This window comes from Jaculus jaculus, chromosome 2, assembly GCF_020740685.1.
Source record: "Jaculus jaculus isolate mJacJac1 chromosome 2, mJacJac1.mat.Y.cur, whole genome shotgun sequence".
Lineage (NCBI taxonomy): Eukaryota > Metazoa > Chordata > Mammalia > Rodentia > Dipodidae > Jaculus > Jaculus jaculus.
The window spans coordinates 574,517-593,200 of record NC_059103.1 but is presented as its reverse complement, the minus strand read 5'-3'; the positions used below and the strand labels follow the sequence as shown (position 1 = coordinate 593,200).

The 18,684-nt window shown below is 51.3% G+C and overlaps 1 protein-coding gene across 15 annotated transcripts in view; it reads left to right on the top strand.

Annotated features, from left to right (window-relative positions):
* LOC101600918 (transformation/transcription domain associated protein) overlaps nt 1-8,674 on the top strand; it is a 114,606-nt gene extending 105,932 nt beyond the window's left edge. For all 15 annotated transcript variants that reach the window (XM_045143420.1, XM_045143422.1, XM_045143425.1 and 12 more), the window contains 5 exons: nt 544-761; nt 2,911-3,095; nt 5,354-5,557; nt 5,643-5,837; nt 7,677-8,674. In XM_045143420.1, the coding sequence (XP_044999355.1) occupies nt 544-761; nt 2,911-3,095; nt 5,354-5,557; nt 5,643-5,837; nt 7,677-7,961 (1,087 nt within the window). In that variant the 3' untranslated portion in view covers nt 7,962-8,674. The remainder of the gene's footprint in view (nt 1-543; nt 762-2,910; nt 3,096-5,353; nt 5,558-5,642; nt 5,838-7,676) is intronic.
* The last annotated feature ends 10,010 nt before the right edge of the window (nt 8,675-18,684 follow it).

The window sequence follows — 18,684 nt, the reverse complement described above, 5'->3', positions numbered from 1 at the left end:
ACAAAAAAAAAAAAAAAAAAAAAAGGAAGACCCCTAATATTGTCTTCTAGGCTAAACACACACACACATGTAAAAAAAGAACCAAAAAACCCTAAAAGTAGAATTATAGCCAGGCACAACAGTACAAGCCTGCCTGAAATTCTAGGAATGACTTGAGACAGGAGAATTGCCATGACTTTGAGGCTACTCTGGACAACATAGCTAATATCAGGCTAGTTGAAGGCTCGTATAATAAAACCTTATTTTGGACAAAACAAACGTATGTCAGAACTGGCAGTTGCAAAATTCACTAGACTGTGTCGCGGCTCATTTAACACGGAGGAAGCACTCTGAAGAAGCCTGTCACCAATGCCTTGCACTAGTTTCACTTGCATACCGAACAGCATTCCGCTTTTCCATGCACCCAGGACTCGGCTTCCCTCTCTTCCCAGTCACACCTCACCCAGCCATTCCCCTGATGTGGACCGAGCACTGAGTTCTCCCCAGGAACAGCTGCAGGTCAGAGCCAGGGCTCAGGGCTCACGCTTCCTCGTTACTGGCTAGGTTCATGCCCAGGGTGGAGATCGTGCAGAAGCATAACACGGCGGCCCGCAGGCTGCACATCCGCGGCCACAACGGCAAGATCTACCCCTACCTGGTCATGAACGACGCCTGCCTCACCGAGTCCCGGCGGGAGGAGCGTGTGCTGCAGCTGCTCCGCCTGCTGAACCCCTGCCTGGAGAAGAGGAAGGAGACCACCAAGAGACACTTGTTTTTCACAGGTACGGGGCGGGGGGTCAGGGTGGTCTCATGGTGGATGTGGAGCAGCTGCCCTTGGCCTCTGCCCCAAGGGCTGCTGGGTGAGTGAAGGGCTGGCCTGTGAGGGCCGAGGATGTCATCAGGTAGTGCCAGTAGCCACACACAAGCCATCATGGAACACAGCCTTAGCTGAGTTGCTCACATTTGGGTGAGTCACCTCTATAGTTGGGAGCCCACTGCAATGCCAAGGTTGGCAAAGAATGTTCTTCGGTCAGCAAAGGTGTTCGGTCCATTTTGATCTAAGGTGCCTGACCCTTTAAAACCTCAAAATAAGTAGATTCAAAAAGAAGTCTGGACTTGGGTGTGGTGGCGCATGCCTTTAATCCCAGCACTCGGGAGGCAGAGGCAGGAGGGTGAGTTCAAGGCCACCCTGAGACTACACAGTGAATTCCAGGTCAGCCTGGACTCGAGTGAGACCCTACCTTGGGGGCGGGGGGAGGAGGGAGAGTCTGAGGGAACCTCGTCTGTCTTGCACGGTAGACGCATGTGTGGTCCCAGCCACAGGAGATAGTGTTCTTTGCTTCTGCCATGAGCTTGGTCAGCCACTCAAGACAGTCTAAGTTCATGCTCTGCAGTCAGCTTGGCAGTTTTTCATGAGTGGAAACCAGGCCCGCTAGCCCACAGCTGTGGTTCAGTTGATGTACCAACAAATGAGCTGCCCTTGGGGCTGGAGAGAAGGCTCAGTGGTTAAGGCACTTGCCTGTAAAGCTTAATTACCCAAGTACAGCACCCAGGTACCCACATAAAAGTCAGATGAACAAAGTGGCTCATGTGTCTGGAGTTTGTTTGCAGCAGCTAGAGACCCTGGTCTCTCTCATTCATTCTCTCCCTGCTGTGCTTGGTGGCGCATGCTTTTAATCCTAGCACTTGGGAGGCTGAGTGTAGGAGGAGGGCTGTGAGTTTGAGGTCACTCTGAGACTATATAGTGAATTCCAGGTCAGGCTGGGCCTAGAGCCAAACCCTACCTCAGCATATGTGCGCGCATACGCGCGCGCGCACACACACACACACACGTGTATATTTAGCTGTCCTTGTTCATTAAAACCCAGATTCACCTGTGTGCATACCTGTCGTCCCTACTCTTCGCTTGGCCTGGGCATGGAATGGGGCAAAAACCAGACTGCTGTTGGCTGTAATGTCAGCAGTGGCTAGACTTCATAGGAAGTCTCAGCTCCTCTAACGTGATTCCAGCAAAATGTCTTTATATCTCAATCAGATTTATTAGTAATCTACTATTTCATTTAATCAGCAAGCTGCCCCCTGCCGCCATGGGGTGGGTTGTCATCCCATTTTTGGATGAAACTCAGGTTCCCACACGTAAGTGACTCTGCCTAGATGGCATTAATAGGGAGGCAGCTTTGGGGCAGGAGGCTGCAGGCAGCAAGCTCAGCCATGCTGCAGGCTGCTCCCAGCTGGCTCGGGTGTCCTTGATGGACAGCCCCTCCCGTCCCACCGCTGCAGGAGTCCTCAGCGCTGGTCTGGGCTGCTCTTAGCCTGGCTGTGCTCTCCTCGTTGGAGTGGAGGTCTCAGGACGAAGCCCGAGTCTGCCTTACGTGCGTTGGAGCTGGAGCCTGGCCCTTCTAGCTGCAGGAAGGCAAGCTAGCAGAATTAACCATGGTGGGTGCCTTAGGTCTGGAGGACAGTGTCCTTGGGTTAGCCTTTGGGAGAATCCGGTTCAGTATGCAAGCATGAGTGCTGGAGTTTAGGCCTCCAGCATGTGTAAATGCCACGTGGGCCTGCCTGCCGGCCTGTAATCCCAGCAGAAGTGGAGACAGGAGTAGCCAAACTGCCAAATGCGTGAACTCTGGGGATGGGTGAGACTTTGCCTCATTAAGTAAAGTGGAGAGTCATTGAGGAAGATACCCAAAGCCAACTTCTGGCCTCCGTACGGCTGCCAAAGAAAAGGAAAAGCAGGGTGTGGTAGGGGGTACTTGACAGAATCCCTCTTGTTTTGAAGTTCACTTTCTATGGAAGTTGCTTTGGGACCAGGGCGAAGTTGGGTGCAGAGATGGAGCTGCACTGTTGCCAAGTAAATGGCGAGTGGTCCTAGGGTTGTTCTGAGTGCCAACCCTCCGCTTGGTCTCCCTCAGCCTACTTCTTTTTCTTCCCCAGTTCCCCGGGTTGTGGCGGTGTCTCCACAGATGCGCCTCGTGGAAGACAACCCCTCCTCACTTTCCCTTGTGGAGATCTACAAGCAGCGCTGTGCCAAGAAGGGCATCGAGCATGACAACCCCATTTCCCGCTACTATGACAGGCTGGCCACAGTGCAGGCGCGGGGGACCCAGGCCAGCCACCAGGTACCGCACGAGACTGGGCCCCTTCACTTCTTATGACGTGGTATAAACTAGATGGCCACTGACCATCTGATGCAGAGGGTATGTGAGGGTCTCCACCTCCGAGTCCATTGTCCTTTCTGTGCACTCAAAGAGCTAGAAGCTCAGAACTAGAATGGAAACACCAGTTTCTGGCAAGCTCACTGGGCAGCCAGTCCTGATACAAAGTGATGTGGGCCTGTTGTACTCTTCGCCCGCTGTTCGGTCCCTGGGCTGCTGTGGAGTAAGCGTGCCTCAACCACGTGGGTGTTCTAGGACACAAAATGTGGCCAACTCTGTAACCCACGGGGCCCAGCTGTTTGGGTTGCCTGGGGCAGGAGCACTGTGTGGGCCTCCTTGTGCATCTGGCTTGCATGGGTACTGGGCAATCAAACCTGGGCCCTTAACAAGTGCCTTAACTGCTAAGCCATCTCTTCAGCCCCCGGCCTATTTTTTTTTTAATTTTTTTTTTAATTTATTTGAGAGCAACAGAGAGAAAGAGGCAGATAGAGAGAGGGAGAATGGGCGCGCCACTGCAAATGAACTCCAGACGCGTGCGCCCCCTTGTGCATCTGGCTAACGTGGGTCCTGGGGAATGGAGCCTCGAACCGGGGTCCTTAGGCTTCACAGGCAAGCGCTTAACCGCTAAGCCATCTCTCCAGCCCTCCCCCCCCCGGCCTATTTTTAAATTGAGTGATTTGTCTTATTATTGTGAATCTCAGAATTTTTTTTATATGCCATAGGTATATAGACTTACTCTGTGAAGTCCATTTCCCTGTCACCATAACTGTGGTGTCTGCTCAGTTTAGTAGCTGTTGATTTGACAGAAGTTTTTTTGGCCCAGGCTGACCTGGAATTCACTGTGTAGTCTCAGGGTGGCCTTGAACTCATGGCGACCCTCCTACGTCTATCTCCCAAGTATTGGTATTACCACCACGCCCAGCTTCTTCAATGTTTTGAGCCAATAGGTTTTGCTTTTTTTTTTTTTTTTTTTTTTTTGATGGTGTTGCATATCTGTTTGTCCTGGGGCATGCCTTCAGCAAAGTTGGGCAATTCACAACATCATTTCAGTCACATTTCCTGCTGGGCGGAGCCGCGTAGTCATGCAGTGAGCCTCGGGGATCTGTGAATCTGTTGGAGCTGTCCGAAGTCCCCTGGGCTCAGTTGCTGGCCCTGCTCTTCCTCTCATAGCCCCTGGCCTCTGCGCTATCTCTGCCGCCTGCAGAGCTGTGCAGTCCTCATCCTCATCAGTGTCTCCAGCGCTCAGATAGGAGGTCGGTGCCCTAGTGAACTGAGCTTGAGCAGAGACAGGTGCTGTCAAGGGCTTTCTGTAAGTGGCTGCCAGGCAGGTCAGAGGGACGGCTCTTCTGGAGGGGCACTGAGCCCTACAGCTGCCTCCAGTGACCGGCAGTTGGGGGTGTCCTGGCCATTGTGGAGCCGTGGGAAGGCCATGGCAGGGGTGTCGTGAGCTGGCCTTCAGCTCACTGTTCTCACCAGGACTCTGCCTGCTCTTGGATGAGAGCCATTACTTTCCAGAGGTCTGAAACAGGTGGCTTTGGTTCTTCCCGGCACTCTAGGGACACTGGGAGCACAGTGGGCAGCCCCCCTCACCAGTCCCTGGGTGGCTGTGGTACAGAGATGGCAGCGGCGGCCGCACACATTGTGTGTGGGCTGTGCCGTTCTGGACACTTTTGTGCCTGCATCCCTTGGCCGTGCAGAGCACACTGCAGAACTTAGACCACAAAGGAACTTGTTCTCTGCCAATTGTGCTGAAGGAGCTAAAGGCCTCAGGAACTCACATGGAGGCTCTCTCTTTCTCGTCAGCCTCCAAGATTTCATAGTCTTGCAGGACAGAACGCAGTTTGCGGTGCTTACACAAGCTCCTGCTCTCATCCAGTGCTGCTCCCAACACGTTAATGGCCATTGCTCGGAGGTGCTGGTGGTCTTGGTGTCCAGGTCTTCTGTTAACTGACCTGCTGCATTGCGTACTTCCACAGAGGTGGAGGTAGCTTCTATGTGCCTGCACTCCCGTGGGACAGACAGACCCTATGCGTCACACACGTGTCAGACAGTTGTGCTCGTGCTCCCGAGCACAAGACATGGAACCTTCTCTTGCATCCTTGTGTTTTGATAACAGTCAGAAAGTTCCCTCTGCAGCTGAGTAAATGATTGCAGTCCCAGAGCTTCCCCTCTGCAGAGCGCGCACGCAAGACAGGAGTCATGGCGTGATGTGTTTGTTTCAGGTTCTCCGAGACATCCTGAAGGAGGTGCAGGGCAACATGGTGCCTCGCAGCATGCTGAGAGAGTGGGCCCTGCACACATTCCCCAACGCCACAGACTACTGGACCTTCCGGAAGATGTTCACCATCCAGCTGGCGCTCATTGGCTTTGCAGAGTTCGTCTTGCATTTAAATAGGCTCAACCCAGAGATGTTGCAGATCGCTCAGGTAACTCGGTGTGAGCAGCGGATCCTGTTTGCTGCTCCCCTGTCCCACTGACCAGCTCCTTAATGTGGCCCCTTCTGCAACACAGGACACCGGCAAGCTGAATGTTGCTTACTTTCGCTTCGATATAAATGATGCAACTGGGGACTTGGACGCCAACCGCCCAGTCCCCTTTCGCCTCACTCCCAACATTTCAGAGTTTCTGACCACCATCGGCGTCTCGGGCCCGCTGACTGCCTCCATGATCGCCGTGGCTCGGTGCTTTGCCCAGCCCAACTTCAAGGTGGGTCTTCGTGGCGCCTGTGGGAAGTTCAGACTGCTGCACTGCAGCTTATCCACCTCTGGCCTCTCAGGACCTGCTGCCCTGCCAGCCAGGGTGCTGAGGTGGAAGACTTGGGGGCGAGGTTGGAATGCTCTGTGTTTGACCATGTGTGTTCAGGGTATGAGTCTACAAAAAAGAATCTCCACTCCTGATGGACGATCTCCCCACCACTGCCTGTCAGGTCTGTGCAGTCACTTCTGGCTCCTGCTTTGCACGTCCTCATGTAGCAAGTGTTTCTAGCAGGGCTGTAGTGAGGCCGTGCAGAGGTGGAGGGTGGGGTACGCTGCAGATACAAACGCAGTGCCAAGGGGATCTCGACGCCCTGGCAAGCAGGATGCTGTCTGCTCTGAGCATAGTGACAGGGCAGCACCCGAGCCTGTTGTGTGCAGGTGCCCTCCCTACAGTCTGTGCACTTCAGAGAATCCTCAGCACACTCCCCCAGCACCTGCGCAGATGGGGAAACAGGCCAGAGCGGTGCAGTGACATGTTGGAGCTCGTAGAGCTGGATGGGGAGCAACTCGCATGCTGGGGTTAAATCCAGCTCATCCTGTACTGAGCTCTCATGCCCAGGGCTCTCTGCAGCGGCTGGATGGCCCTTGTCCATCTGTCTCTGGACAGTAAGCACACTCGTTTTCCTTTGGTTCCTCAGATAAGCAGTTTGTATCTGAAGGCTTCTCACATTTAGTGAGAATAGCTTGTTGGTTTGTTGTGTATCCCAGGTCCTCTGCCTCAGGCTCCTCAGTCAGGAAGGTCAGCACCATCTGCCGAACCCAGTGCAGACGTAGCTCTAGCCCAGCAGCTAACAGCGCACACCACCTGCTAAGTCTGTTCTGCTGGCGCCGAGCCAGACAGAAGGTCCTAGGCTAGCATCTGAAGTCCCTTCCTGGGGGGACCCAGGCTCCACAGTCAGTGCCCATTGCTTTGCTCTGTGCTCTGCTCGTATTTTGGGCTGATCTTCTCAACAAGAGCCAGGTCTCATGCCTGTGTTCAAGACCCTGTGTGACTTTGGAGTAAAAACCCAAACATGGGGCTGGAGAGATGGTTCAGTGGTTAAGGCGCTTGCCTGCAAAGCCTAATGACATGGGTTCAATTCCCCAGAACCCACAAAAAACAAACAAAAAACAGATGCACAAAGTGGTGCATGTGTCTAGAGTTTGTTTATAGTGGCTGGAGGCCCTGGCCCACCCATTCTCTCTCTCCTGTTTCTGTCTGCTTGCAGAAACAACAAAAAACGATGACAGCCACCAAGGCACTAACGCTAGACACTCTTTAATCTCCGTCTGATTAGAGGGGGACAGGCCGTGTTACTGTGCCCTGGTTACAAATGGAGAAACTGAGGCAGGAGAGTCATGTAACTTATCCCAGGTGGACAGTGGGCGCCTTAGTTGTCTGGCTCTCATGGGAGGCCTGGGTAGCACCATGGCTGTCTGCCCTCCTCACTCTTAACCCAGCGCTCCTGCCACCACACTCGGCCCCCTTGCTTTCCCTATAGTCTCTGCCCAAGGTGGCCGCAAAGGCGGCCCATCACCCAGATCTGAAAAGCACCTCCCAGCCTGCTTACCCAGCTTGTCTCCTCAGTGCTGCCCCAGCACGCTGTGCCATTAAGTGGGCTGCTCTCGGTGACGCTGGGCAGGTGCCGGATGTGTGGAGAAGAGCAGACATAGTGCATGGGGCTGGCCAGTGGCTCTGTGAAGATGGGCCCGGGCCCACCGCTCTGCTCCCACCCCGCAGAGGAAGCACCTGCATCCTGGCCTCCTGCCCTCTGGTAACAAGAGCTGTGCCCGCTCCTTCTTTGCATAGGTGGATGGCATTCTGAAAACTGTGCTCCGGGATGAGATCATTGCTTGGCACAAGAAGACGCAGGAGGACACATCGTCTCCGCTGTCAGCTGCAGGGCAGCCCGAGAACATGGACAGCCAGCAATTGGTGTCCCTGGTTCAGAAGGCGGTGACGGCCATCATGACACGCCTGCACAATCTGGCCCAGTTTGATGGCGGGGAGAGCAAAGTGAACACCTTGGTTGCCGCTGCCAACAGTCTGGACAACCTGTGCCGCATGGACCCAGCCTGGCACCCATGGCTGTGACCGCAGCTGCCGTCCCCTGTACTGTGAAGGGCTGTGAGCTGCTGGCTGCCACCTCTCTTGGCCTTGTTCACTTTAGTTCCTTTCCCCATAGGCGGTGTGTGGACGAGCGTGAATTAGTCTCAGAGGGAGCCACGCACGTTGTTGGCCAGAGCCAAACCTACTCCCAGCTTTTAAAAAATGCTTTTTTAAGGAACCAGGAGTCCCCAGCCTGGAATTTTTGTGGATTCTTTTTTATGGTACTCCTTAGTTTGTGTGAATGGGACACCATAGGAAACAGTTCCTTAAGGCCCCTTTTAACTTCCAGAAACACCTCAGCTCCATGCTTTTGTACAGACCTTTAACCAGTGTTGGGAAAGCTCAGTGTTAGAGAAAGAAAATCAAGATGGATGGGCAGTCTTTCTCTGGCGCGTTTTCAGGCCGTGCGCCCTGCGTCCTGGGTGTCCTGCCCCAAGGCGCAGTGGGGCCTCAGCCCGGGACCTGGACTCCGCTGTGAAGTCAGCAGCAGACTTGGCACTGCTGCTGCTGGCTCTTTAGATTCTTCTAGACACTATCATTGTACTGAGAAAAGAAAAATCACTTTTCCTTCCTAATTTAAAAAGAAAGCAGTGGAAGTTTATCCCTGACATGTTCACATTTTTATAAATCTGAGCATTGAGAATGTTCTAAATTTGTACAGTGTGATTTTTTTTTTTTAGAATAAATATTTTATAAAAGGATTTGGTGTCCCTTGTTTGTGTTAAAAGGTCTGTGAGATATTTCCCTCAACCTAACACCCTTAAGGGCTCAGTGTGACTTAATGGTGGTAGTCAGTGCGTACAGCCTGGGCAGACTCAGTGACCCTGGGGTCACAGGGTAGGTGAAGCAAATATGGTAACATGTGGCGGCAGTGCACACACTCCTGTCCTTTCTGCAGGGACCTGCTATGTAGTGGTGTGCAGAGCCTGTCGAAGACCTTCCTGCCTCCGCCTCCTGCACCACCATGCCTGCCTGCTGCAGTGCTGGAGATGGAGCCAGGGCTTCGTGCACGTCCCAACCTGTCCTGTGTCTTCCGTGTCATCCTCTGCTTAACCCGCATACCTGCTCGTGGCCTTGGGCTGCTTGTACGATGCTGCTGTGGCATAGGGCCATGCAGGCCTCTGCTTTGTGTTTTAGTTACATAGCCAGCAGTGGGCTACTTGCTGCACAGTGACTCGGTTTCTTAAGGAACTGCCATGCTTTTCCATAGCAACTCTTCCCTTCTCCCATCTCTCCAGGAATGCCTTACCCACTTTTCCTGTTCTTAAATTTTTTCGTTGATATTTTTCGTACATGCATTTGGTATATTTTGATCAGAACCCCGTCCCAGTACTTTTTGTTATCTCGCCCTTTTCCTTTCACTGAGCCCCTCCCTTCCAGCTAGTCCCTCTTCTATTTTTTCTTTCTCTTGAAGTAGGGTCTTATTCTCCAGCCCAGGCTAATCTGGAATCCATTATGTAATCTCAGGATGGCCTCGAACTCACAGTGATCCTCCTACCTCTGCCTCATAAGTGCTGAGATTAAAGGTGTGTGCCACCATGCCCGGCTTGGTGTCATTTCTTAATTTTTTTTTTTTCTTACCCTCCTCCATCATCCATGATGGAATGTTGATGGTCCAATATTGTGCAGATAACGAGAACTGCTGTGAGCTTGTGAACGCAGCAGCCACTCCACGTGGAGATGACAGTGCTCCAAAGTACTCCTCCCCATCCTGTGTCTTCCATCCTTTCGTTCACAATGTTCCCTGAACCTTGGAGGGCAGGCATGATCATGAGATGTTCCATTTAGTGCCGAGTGGAGGCCAGCACCAGAGGTGGCACTTCTGTGGCCAGTGGGGGTGTGCTGGGTCAGTAAATACCCGAGAGTCGGTCCTTTAGGAGCAGCCGCCTCACTTTGCAGAGTCTGGAGCTGAGCGCTGTCATGATGGCTCCCCAGATCCTGAAGTAATCTGACTCTGGGTGAGGGCTCTAGCGGCATTGGGGTGATGGGCGTGGCCGGCACAGGCTTCCTCCTCTGGGGGCCTGGATTGTGGGGGACCATCAGTGCACCCTGGGGCCCTGTGCCCTCGTAGCGATGGGACAGGACACTGTTCCTGCCCTGGAGCCTGGGGTCAGGATTTCCTGTGGGCCTCTTCCACTTGCTTCCTTGAAATGCCGAGTATGTGCTTCACGAAGTGTGTGCGTGTGTGTGTGCACGTGCGCTCACGTCTCTGGTTGATTTCAGGAGTGTCCCTCAGTCGTCCCCATTTTCACACCTGAGGTGGGGTCTCTCATTTTGTGATTCAGCTGGTTTAGCTAGCTGGCTTGTCCTGGGGATCCCCCCATCTTTGCCTGCTGAGTACTAGGGTAACAGATGGGCTGCCACGCAGCCAGCATTTGTGTGGATGGATGTGGAGGATCGTGACTGTGGCAAGCGCTGTGACTTTGAAGCCCTCCTTGGGGCGTTTCGTTTGATACCTACAGGATCTCTGTCCTGAATCGTGTGTGAGGTCTCTCAGGGAGCAAGCTGGCCTTGGCAGAGGCCAGCGAGGCCGCAGTGTTTCTGGGAGGATCTTGGTCTCGTTTTTCCTGTGTGTGGCTGACATTGGTGATCTCTTTGGGTGGTCCTCTTACAGGACACCTGCCCTCGGCTGACCAACCACTCACAGACACTCTTCTTTGCTGTGACACCATTTCTGCCAGAACTTCATTGTTTTTCTATCATTGTTTAATGAAATGTTTGCTGTCTAGGGATTTTTTTTTTTTTTTGAGAGAGTCAGAAAGAGAGAGGGAGAGAATGGGCATACCAGGGCTTCCAGACACCTGCGCCCCCTTGTGCACCTGGCTTACGTGGGTCCTGGGGAATCAAACCTGGGTCCTTTGGTTTTGCAGGCAAATGCTTTAGCTGCTAAGCAATTCCTCCAGCCCATGTTCAAGGACTTTTTTTTTAATGGTTTTTCGAGGTAGGGTCTCACTCTAGCCTAGGCTGACCTGGAATTCACTATATAGTCTCAGGGTGGCCTCGAATTCACGGTGATCCTCCTCCCTCTGCCTCCCCAGTGCTGGGATTAAAGGTATGCGCCACCATGCCCGGCTTCTAGGTTTTTTATTATTATTATTATTAGTATTTTATTTTTTTTAATTTATTTGAGAGAGACAGAAATAGGCAGGTAGAGAGAGAAAGAGAGATAATGGGCACACCAGGGCTTCCAGCCACTGCAAATGAACTTCAGATGCATGCGCCCCTTGTGCATCTGACTTATGTGGGTCCTGGGGAGTTGAATCTGGGTCCTTTGGCTTTGCAGGCAAGCGCCTTAATCACTAAGCCCACTTTTAGGGGTTTTTAATGTGGTTGGCAAAGGCACTGATGACTTCATTCTTCACCCTTTGGTATAGATCTACTCCCCCCTTTCTTTACTGAGACCCGGTTTTACTATGTAGCCCAGGCTGTCCTCAAACTCATCCTCCTCCTGCCTCAGCCTTGAGTGCTAGAATCACAGGTGTGAGCCATCATGCCTGGCTTGGTTTCTTTTTTTCTTCAAGTGTTTCACTACAGGTGCCCAGCTCAGCTGCATCAGTCTGAAGAACCCCTTTCCCCTCAGCTGCTGCATCCATGGCCAGCCGTGTCTCCTCTCAGTTTTGCGTGCATGGAGCTGGCTGGAGCTGGACTTATTTATTTGAGAGCGACAGAGAGAGAGAGAGAGGGAGGGAGGGAGGGAGAGAGGGAGGGAGGGAGAGAGAGAGAAGGGGGAGAAGGGGTGCGCCAGGGCCTCTAGCCACTGCAAACGAACTCCAGACACGTGCACCCCCTTGTGCATCTGGCTAACGTGGGTCCTGGGGAATCAAGCCTCGAACCTGTGTCCTTCAGCTTCACAGGCAAGTGCTTAACCGCTAAGTCATCTCCCCAGCCCCCGCCTCTTGTTTTTTTGAAAGCAGTTTTAAATTTCCCTGAAGACCATAATTTTGGTTCAGAGGGTTTTTTTGATGGGGGGAGGGGAAAGGGTGGTCAGGCACATGTTCATGTGTATAAGCATGGGTTTGCGTGTGCCACAGCACTCATATGGAGGTCAGAGGACAACCTTGGGATGCTGGTTCTCATCTTCCACCATGTTTTGAAGCAGAGTCTTGTTTACCACTTGGTTGGTTTCTTCTCCAGCTGGCGCACGAGCTTCTGGGAAATTCTGTGTCTCCTCCCATCTACCAGGGTCATGTTGCCTCAGCTTCTGACTTTTCTGTAGAGTCTGGGGATCTTTTGCAGAGCAAGCACATTGCCCACTGAGCTATTTTCCCAGCCTGGCCCATATGCTTCTTAACGCTATCTTGGAGCTATTCTGTCTGTCTTCTGATGGGCTGTAGAGGCACAAACTACCCTGCTAGCGGACCCGGGACATGTGTGAGGGCACCTCCTGGAGACCCAGTGCACACTCTCCTGTCAGCTTAGCTCTTTCTTATGTTTTGGCTTCTTGAGACCGGGTCTCCATACAGAGTGGAGACTGGCCTTGAATTCTTTTTTTTTTTTTTTTTTTAATGTTTTACTTATTTATTTGACAGAGAAGGAGGGAGAGAGAGAATGGGTACGCCAGGGCCTCCAGCCACTGCAAATGAGCTTCAGATGCATGCGTCCCCTTGTGCATCTGGTTAACCTGGGTCCTTTGGCTCTGCAGGCAAAAAGGCTTTAACCGCTAAGCTATCCCTCCAGCCCTGCCCCTGAATTCTTGATCCTTGTCTCAGCTTCCTCTCCAATGCTCAGATAACAGGAGTACGCCATTGCATCCAGCCTCACCTGACTGTAGGTTAGAATTCTTCTACCGAATTCTTCACTTTCAGCAGCAAGAGCTGGAGCTTTGTGACTGCCTCCTGGTGTCTTCATTTTCCATTTCCATTAGCATTGGTCTGCCTGATCCTCCTGCCTCCATCCCCTGGGTGCTGGGATCACAGGCCTGTGCCACCACACAGGGATTTCTGGTAACAGGTTTCTCATGAAGTTAAGCTTACTGTGGTGTGACCTGTGGACAAAGTGAGCCTTTTGTGGTGAAACATCTCCCACAGCATCCAAAGGGAGCTGGGCCGGGCTTGCTGAATCCCCTCAGCGTGGCCAGCCCGGCGGGCAGCGCCACCACCGTTGGCAGGTAAGCAGGCTGTCTACATGTTGAATAAGGACAGGCCACTGTGCAGCAGAAGTGGTTAACTGGGCACATGCCATCCAGACCTGGCCTGCTTCTGTGGGGACAGAGACGTGTCTCCCCAAGGCTGCCATGCAAGTGAAATACAGAAGTAGCGTGTGTGGGGGGAGCTCTTAGAGGGTCACTGTGGCACCTCAGGCTGAGAGGTGGGTACTTGGACAAGCCAGGTTCTAGCCATCTGGCATGTGAGCCTCCGTAGCCCCAGCTGTATACATCAGTGTCACCCAGGGCCAGCTCCACAGAGTGGGGCCTCAAGAACCCAGGGCAGCTGGGGGAAGGTGCCCAGAATGGAGGTTGAACGGCTACAGCTGTGAGGCCCAGTGGGAAGCTGACCCAGCCTTATGAGGAAAAGTGAAAAAACTTTCACATCAAATAATTTGGGGTGGGCAGGTTAGGTAACAGACACCATGGAGGTACAAAGGTTTCCCAAATCTCTTACCACTTCTCCTATAGAAGACCATGGGCAGCAAGGAAGCCAGGGCATGTGACATGGAGCTAAGGTGGGGTGAGGCTGTCTCCCCACTACAGGGTGAGCAACAGAGCTGAGGGGTGGGGGCCGTCATCTGCTCACTGGCTAGGTCCTGGGGTTTGCACCTCCGGACACCCCTCCCCCCCCGTCACCCACGCTGAGGCACCAAGGAGGCTCCTCAGAAGTAGGACGGTTGGGACAGGCCACTTGGAGGTCATCCTTTCCTGCCAGCAGGGTTTTCCGAGACCCTGGCATGCGTTTTCTGCATCCGCCCCTCTTTCTTTGTCTGGTCTTGCTATGCAGCCCCTTGCGGCCTGGAACCCACAGTGCTCCCACCAAAGCCTCCCGAGTGCTTGGGATTGTAGGTGTGCACCAGCACGCCTGGCCCCATTCCATCTTCCTGTGTGAATGTAATTTTGTAAATAAAATATGGAGGCCTGGTATCCCCTCAGTCACCAGCTGTGAACTGCAGGGCTGGATTGAGGTCCAGAACTTTCCTATCTCCTAATCCCACCCAGTCACTGAAGGCACTGCCCTCCCCTGCAAAGCCACCAGCAAGATTGTGCCTCGGGTTGGGCTCTCTGCTTCTGCTTAATGCGCTGCCAAGCCCAGACACTTGACACTGTGAGCTGGTCTCCATTTCCCCCAGGGTCTTTTTTGTTTGTTTTTTCGAGGTAGGGTCTCACTCTTCACCCAGGTTGACCTGGAATTCATTATGCAGTCTCAGGGTGGCCTTGAACTCATGGCGATCCTCCTACCTCTGCCTCCTGAGTGCTGGCATTAAAGGTGTGTGCCACCGCGCCCCACCTCTCCCAGGGTTGTTTGCTTTCAGGCAGGGCACAGGTGCCACAGCTGCCTCTGGTTCCCATGTGAGTTCCTGGCTGGCTGGCGAGAAGAGGCGCAGGTGTGGTAGATGGTGAGGGCCACCAGGCTGCCACTCTGTTCTCAAGGTGCCCTGACAGAGGACAAGAAAAAAAGCTGGGGCTCTGAGTTCCCTCAAAATTCCTGTCTTGTAGTCCCAGCCTCCAACACGATGACCTCAGTACAGTAGGTGATGTGGTCATAGGCAGAGTCCTCCTGGATGGGCTTCCTTCTGAAAGACCCTATGTGGTTGGGCGTGGTGGCGCACATGCCTTTAATCCCAGCACTGGGGGGGGGGGGGGCAGAGGTCGGAGGATCACTGAGCCCTGAGGCTCCATAGTGAATTCCAGATCAACCTAGGCTAGAGCAAGAACCTACTTGAAAAACAAAACAACAACAACAAAAAGCAGTGAAATTGGTAGGCAGGCACAGGGCAGCTCACGCTTTGCAGTGGTGAGAGGCTCTGGTGCCCCCATTCTCTCAAAATAATTAAATGCAGTAACAAAACTAGTGACTGCATTGTCAGCCCAGCACTAACGTTGCTGGGTACTCGGGATATCATATCTGTGACAACATAAAACGAGACAAGGCTGCAGGCAGCAGAGTTCATATATACCAGAGTTAAGACTGTAAATTCAAGATAGATTACTATACTGCTAAGTGTAATCCCATGCCACTCTAAAAATTAACTGAAGAGGATAATGGAAGACTTGACAGACAGGAAAGCTACAGGACGCTGAGAACGGGGAGACATCCTAGCTGTGTGGAGAAGAGATTAAAGATGGCAGGCTGGGAAGCCGCAGGTCTCCTCCAGCATGGAAACACTGGGGGACCTGACTAGAACCCTTTCTAGTCCACAAAGATCGATAGCAGCAAGGCAAACACCCCCTCAAGAGAAGGCCATACTGTGAAAGTAAGGTTCAGTACTATTTTTAATATCTGTATCACACCTTTAAGGCTCAGGGTCTATTTGCTGAACAGGTGGCGGAAAGAATGTAAGAGCGAAAGGAAGGGTAGGACTCCGTACAACGTGCTCTCACCAGATACAAAATGTCCTGGATATCCATGACCTCACAGTGCCCGACACTACCTACACAAGATCATCATAAGAGGAGGAAGACATCATGAAATCAAAATAAAAGAGAGACTGATTGAGAGGGGAAGGGGATATGACGGAGAATGGAGTTTCAGAGGGGAAAATAGGGGGAGGGAGGGCATTACCATGGGATATTTTTTTATAATCATGGAAGTTGTTAATAAAAATTTGAAAAAAAAAAAGAGATACAATATGAAACCAGTGGGGGGAAAATTTCATTGATTAAGAGAGAGACAGATAAAGAATGGGTGCACCAGGACCTCCAGCCACTGCAAATGAACTCCAGCACATACACCCCCTTGCACATCTGGCTTACGCAGATACTAGGGAATTGAACCTGGATCCTTAGGCTTTACAGGCAAACGCCTTAACTGCTAAGCCATCTCTCCTGCCTTTCAGTAGCAATTTTACCTGCTCTTTCTGCACCCCTCGCAAGTACCACTAGTTGGAAGAGAGTGACCCCATTCCTGAACTCTGCCCAGCACCAGGATGACAGCAGCACAAGGTAGGCAGTGCTTTAAGCAGAAGGACTTGGAGCCTAAGCAGTCTATTCACAGCCTTATTAGATGGGAACCGTGGCATAACTCAAACCTCAGGTGCAGAGGGCCAAGAACCTGTGAGTAGCTGGGCAATAAAACATTTCGAACTCAAGACGCTGGGGTAAGAACCTTTGAGAAGAAGTTGAAGACATTTGAAAGCATGCACTGAGGCCCAAAGTAGGACATGTACCCACAAAAGACCTCAGGCCATATGTGATCATGTTGGACTGATGCCAAGTGGGAACTCCCACACCTGACAAGTGCAGGCTTTCCTGTCACTGCTCAAGGGCTGGGAGGTGGCTGTTCTTCCAAAAGCTGCTTTCAGCACAAGATCACGAGGAATCCAAAGAAATAGGAAAACATGGCCCACTCAGAGGACAGATTATCTCCAAAAAACATTCTAGAAGAAAGACATCAGGCTTGGTAGAAATCTTAAAATATCTATCTTAAATATGCTCAAAGAACTAAAAGAAATTGGGATGAGGCATGAACAAAATAAAAACAAATTTTTTTTTAATGAAAAAAGGAAAATCTAGAGCTGAAGAATCGCTGGATTTAAAATTTGAACACAGAGCTGGAGGGCTGGCTTAGTGGTTAGGGCATTTGCCTGCAAAGCCAAAGGACCCAGGTTCAATTCCCCAGGACCCACGTTAGCCAGATGCACAAGGGGGCACATGCATCTGGAGTTCGTTTGCAGTGGCTGGAGGATCTGGTGTGTCCATTCTCTCCCCCTCTTTCTCTGTTAATTAGTAAAAATAAAATATTTTTAAAAACTCGAACACAGCAGTTTAAGAGGCTGAAAGAACTAACTTATAAAGACGGATCATTTGAAATCACAGCACAAGAGCAAGGAGAGAACAGAGAAGCCAACAGCTCCAGGGACTACAGGACTCACAATTGGGACCTACTTTGCACTTTATGGATCTAGAAAAGAACCAAGTCCAGGGACTGGAGAGATGGCTCACCAGTTAAGGAGCTTGCCTGCAAAGTCTAAGGACCCGGGTTCGATTTCCCAGTACCCACATAAAGCCATCTAGATGCACAAGGTGACAAATGAGTCTGGAGTTTGTTTTTAGTGGCTAGAGGCCCTGGTATACCCATTCTTTCTACCTCTCTCATGTAGATAAGTTAAAAAAAATTTTTCAAGAACCAAGTCCAAAGCGGGCAGAAGTAAAAAAATCAATGAAGGGCTTAGCAGTTAAAGCGTTTGCTTGCAAAGCCAAAGGATCTAGGTTCGAATCCCCAGGACCCACGTTAGCCAAATGCACAAGGGGGCACATGTGTCTGGAGTTCATTCGCGGTGACTGGAGGCCCTGGTGCGCCCATTCTCTCTCTTCCCCCCTCTTTCTCTGTCAAACAAATAAATAAATATTTTTAACAAATCAATGAAGTTAAGAATGGTTCTTCAAAATGATTAGCAAGAAGCTGGGTGTGGTGGCACACACCTTTAATCCCAGCATTTGGGGAGGCAGAGGTAGGATTGCCATGAGTTAGAAGTCACCCTTAGATTACAACAACAACAACAAAAATCCCAGCAAAACTAGCTAAGTGACTAAAAATGAATCAGCTAAAATCAGAAAAGAAAGTGTATGTATCATACTAATTTAACAGCATTGTAAGAGTACTATCCATGTTTGTGTGCTGGATGGACAGATTTCTCCAAACACACAGCCACGAAGACCAAGTCACAAAGAAACGAAGTCTAAAGAAGACTGTTGGGATTTTTTTTTTAATTAATTTTTTTTTTTTTGGTACTAATTCAAAGCACCACGTGGCTTCACTGGTGACTTCTTCCCAAGTATGTAAAGGATTAGTGCCAACCTTTCTCAAACTCTTCCACAAAAGTGCAGAGGGGGAATTTCTTCCTAAACAGCACTTTATGAAGCTAGGATTACCCTGCTACCAAAGCCAGATGCCATCAGACTATACTGCCAAGGGCTGGAGAGATGGATCATTGGTTAAGGCACTTGCCTACAAAGTCTTAACAAACTGGGTTCGATTCCCCAGTACCCACGCAGTGTTGATGTACAAAGTGGCCTATGTGTCGAGTTCCTTTGAGGTGGCTGGAGGCCCTGGCACACCCATTCATCCTCTCATTCCCTCTCTGCTTGCAAATTAATTTTTTTTTTCTTCGAGGTAGGCTCTCAGTCTAGCTCAGGCTGACCGGGAATTCACTAGGTAGTCTCAGGATGGCCTTGAAACTGGGATTAAAGGTGTGCACCACCATGCCTGGCATTTTTTATTTTTATTTTTTAAAGAAAATCACAGAATAGATGTATGGCTCCTTGGCAAAGCATTCACTGAGTCCAGCAGCATCTTAAAAGGGTTATCTACCACTACGGAGTGGGACTTGTCTAGGAGTGGAAGGAAGACTCGGTGTAAACACTGCGCCAATAGGAGAGAGGCAAAAAGACAAAAACACAACGCACGTCTTAATTGATGCAGAAATGGTGCTTGACTGCTGAGCTCCCCTGAAGATCAGCGACAAGACGGTGATACCCATCCTTGCCACTGTTCATCATCAGTGCTGGGAAGAGCCAGAGTGAAAAGAAGACACACCCAAATCAGAAGGAACCATTCAT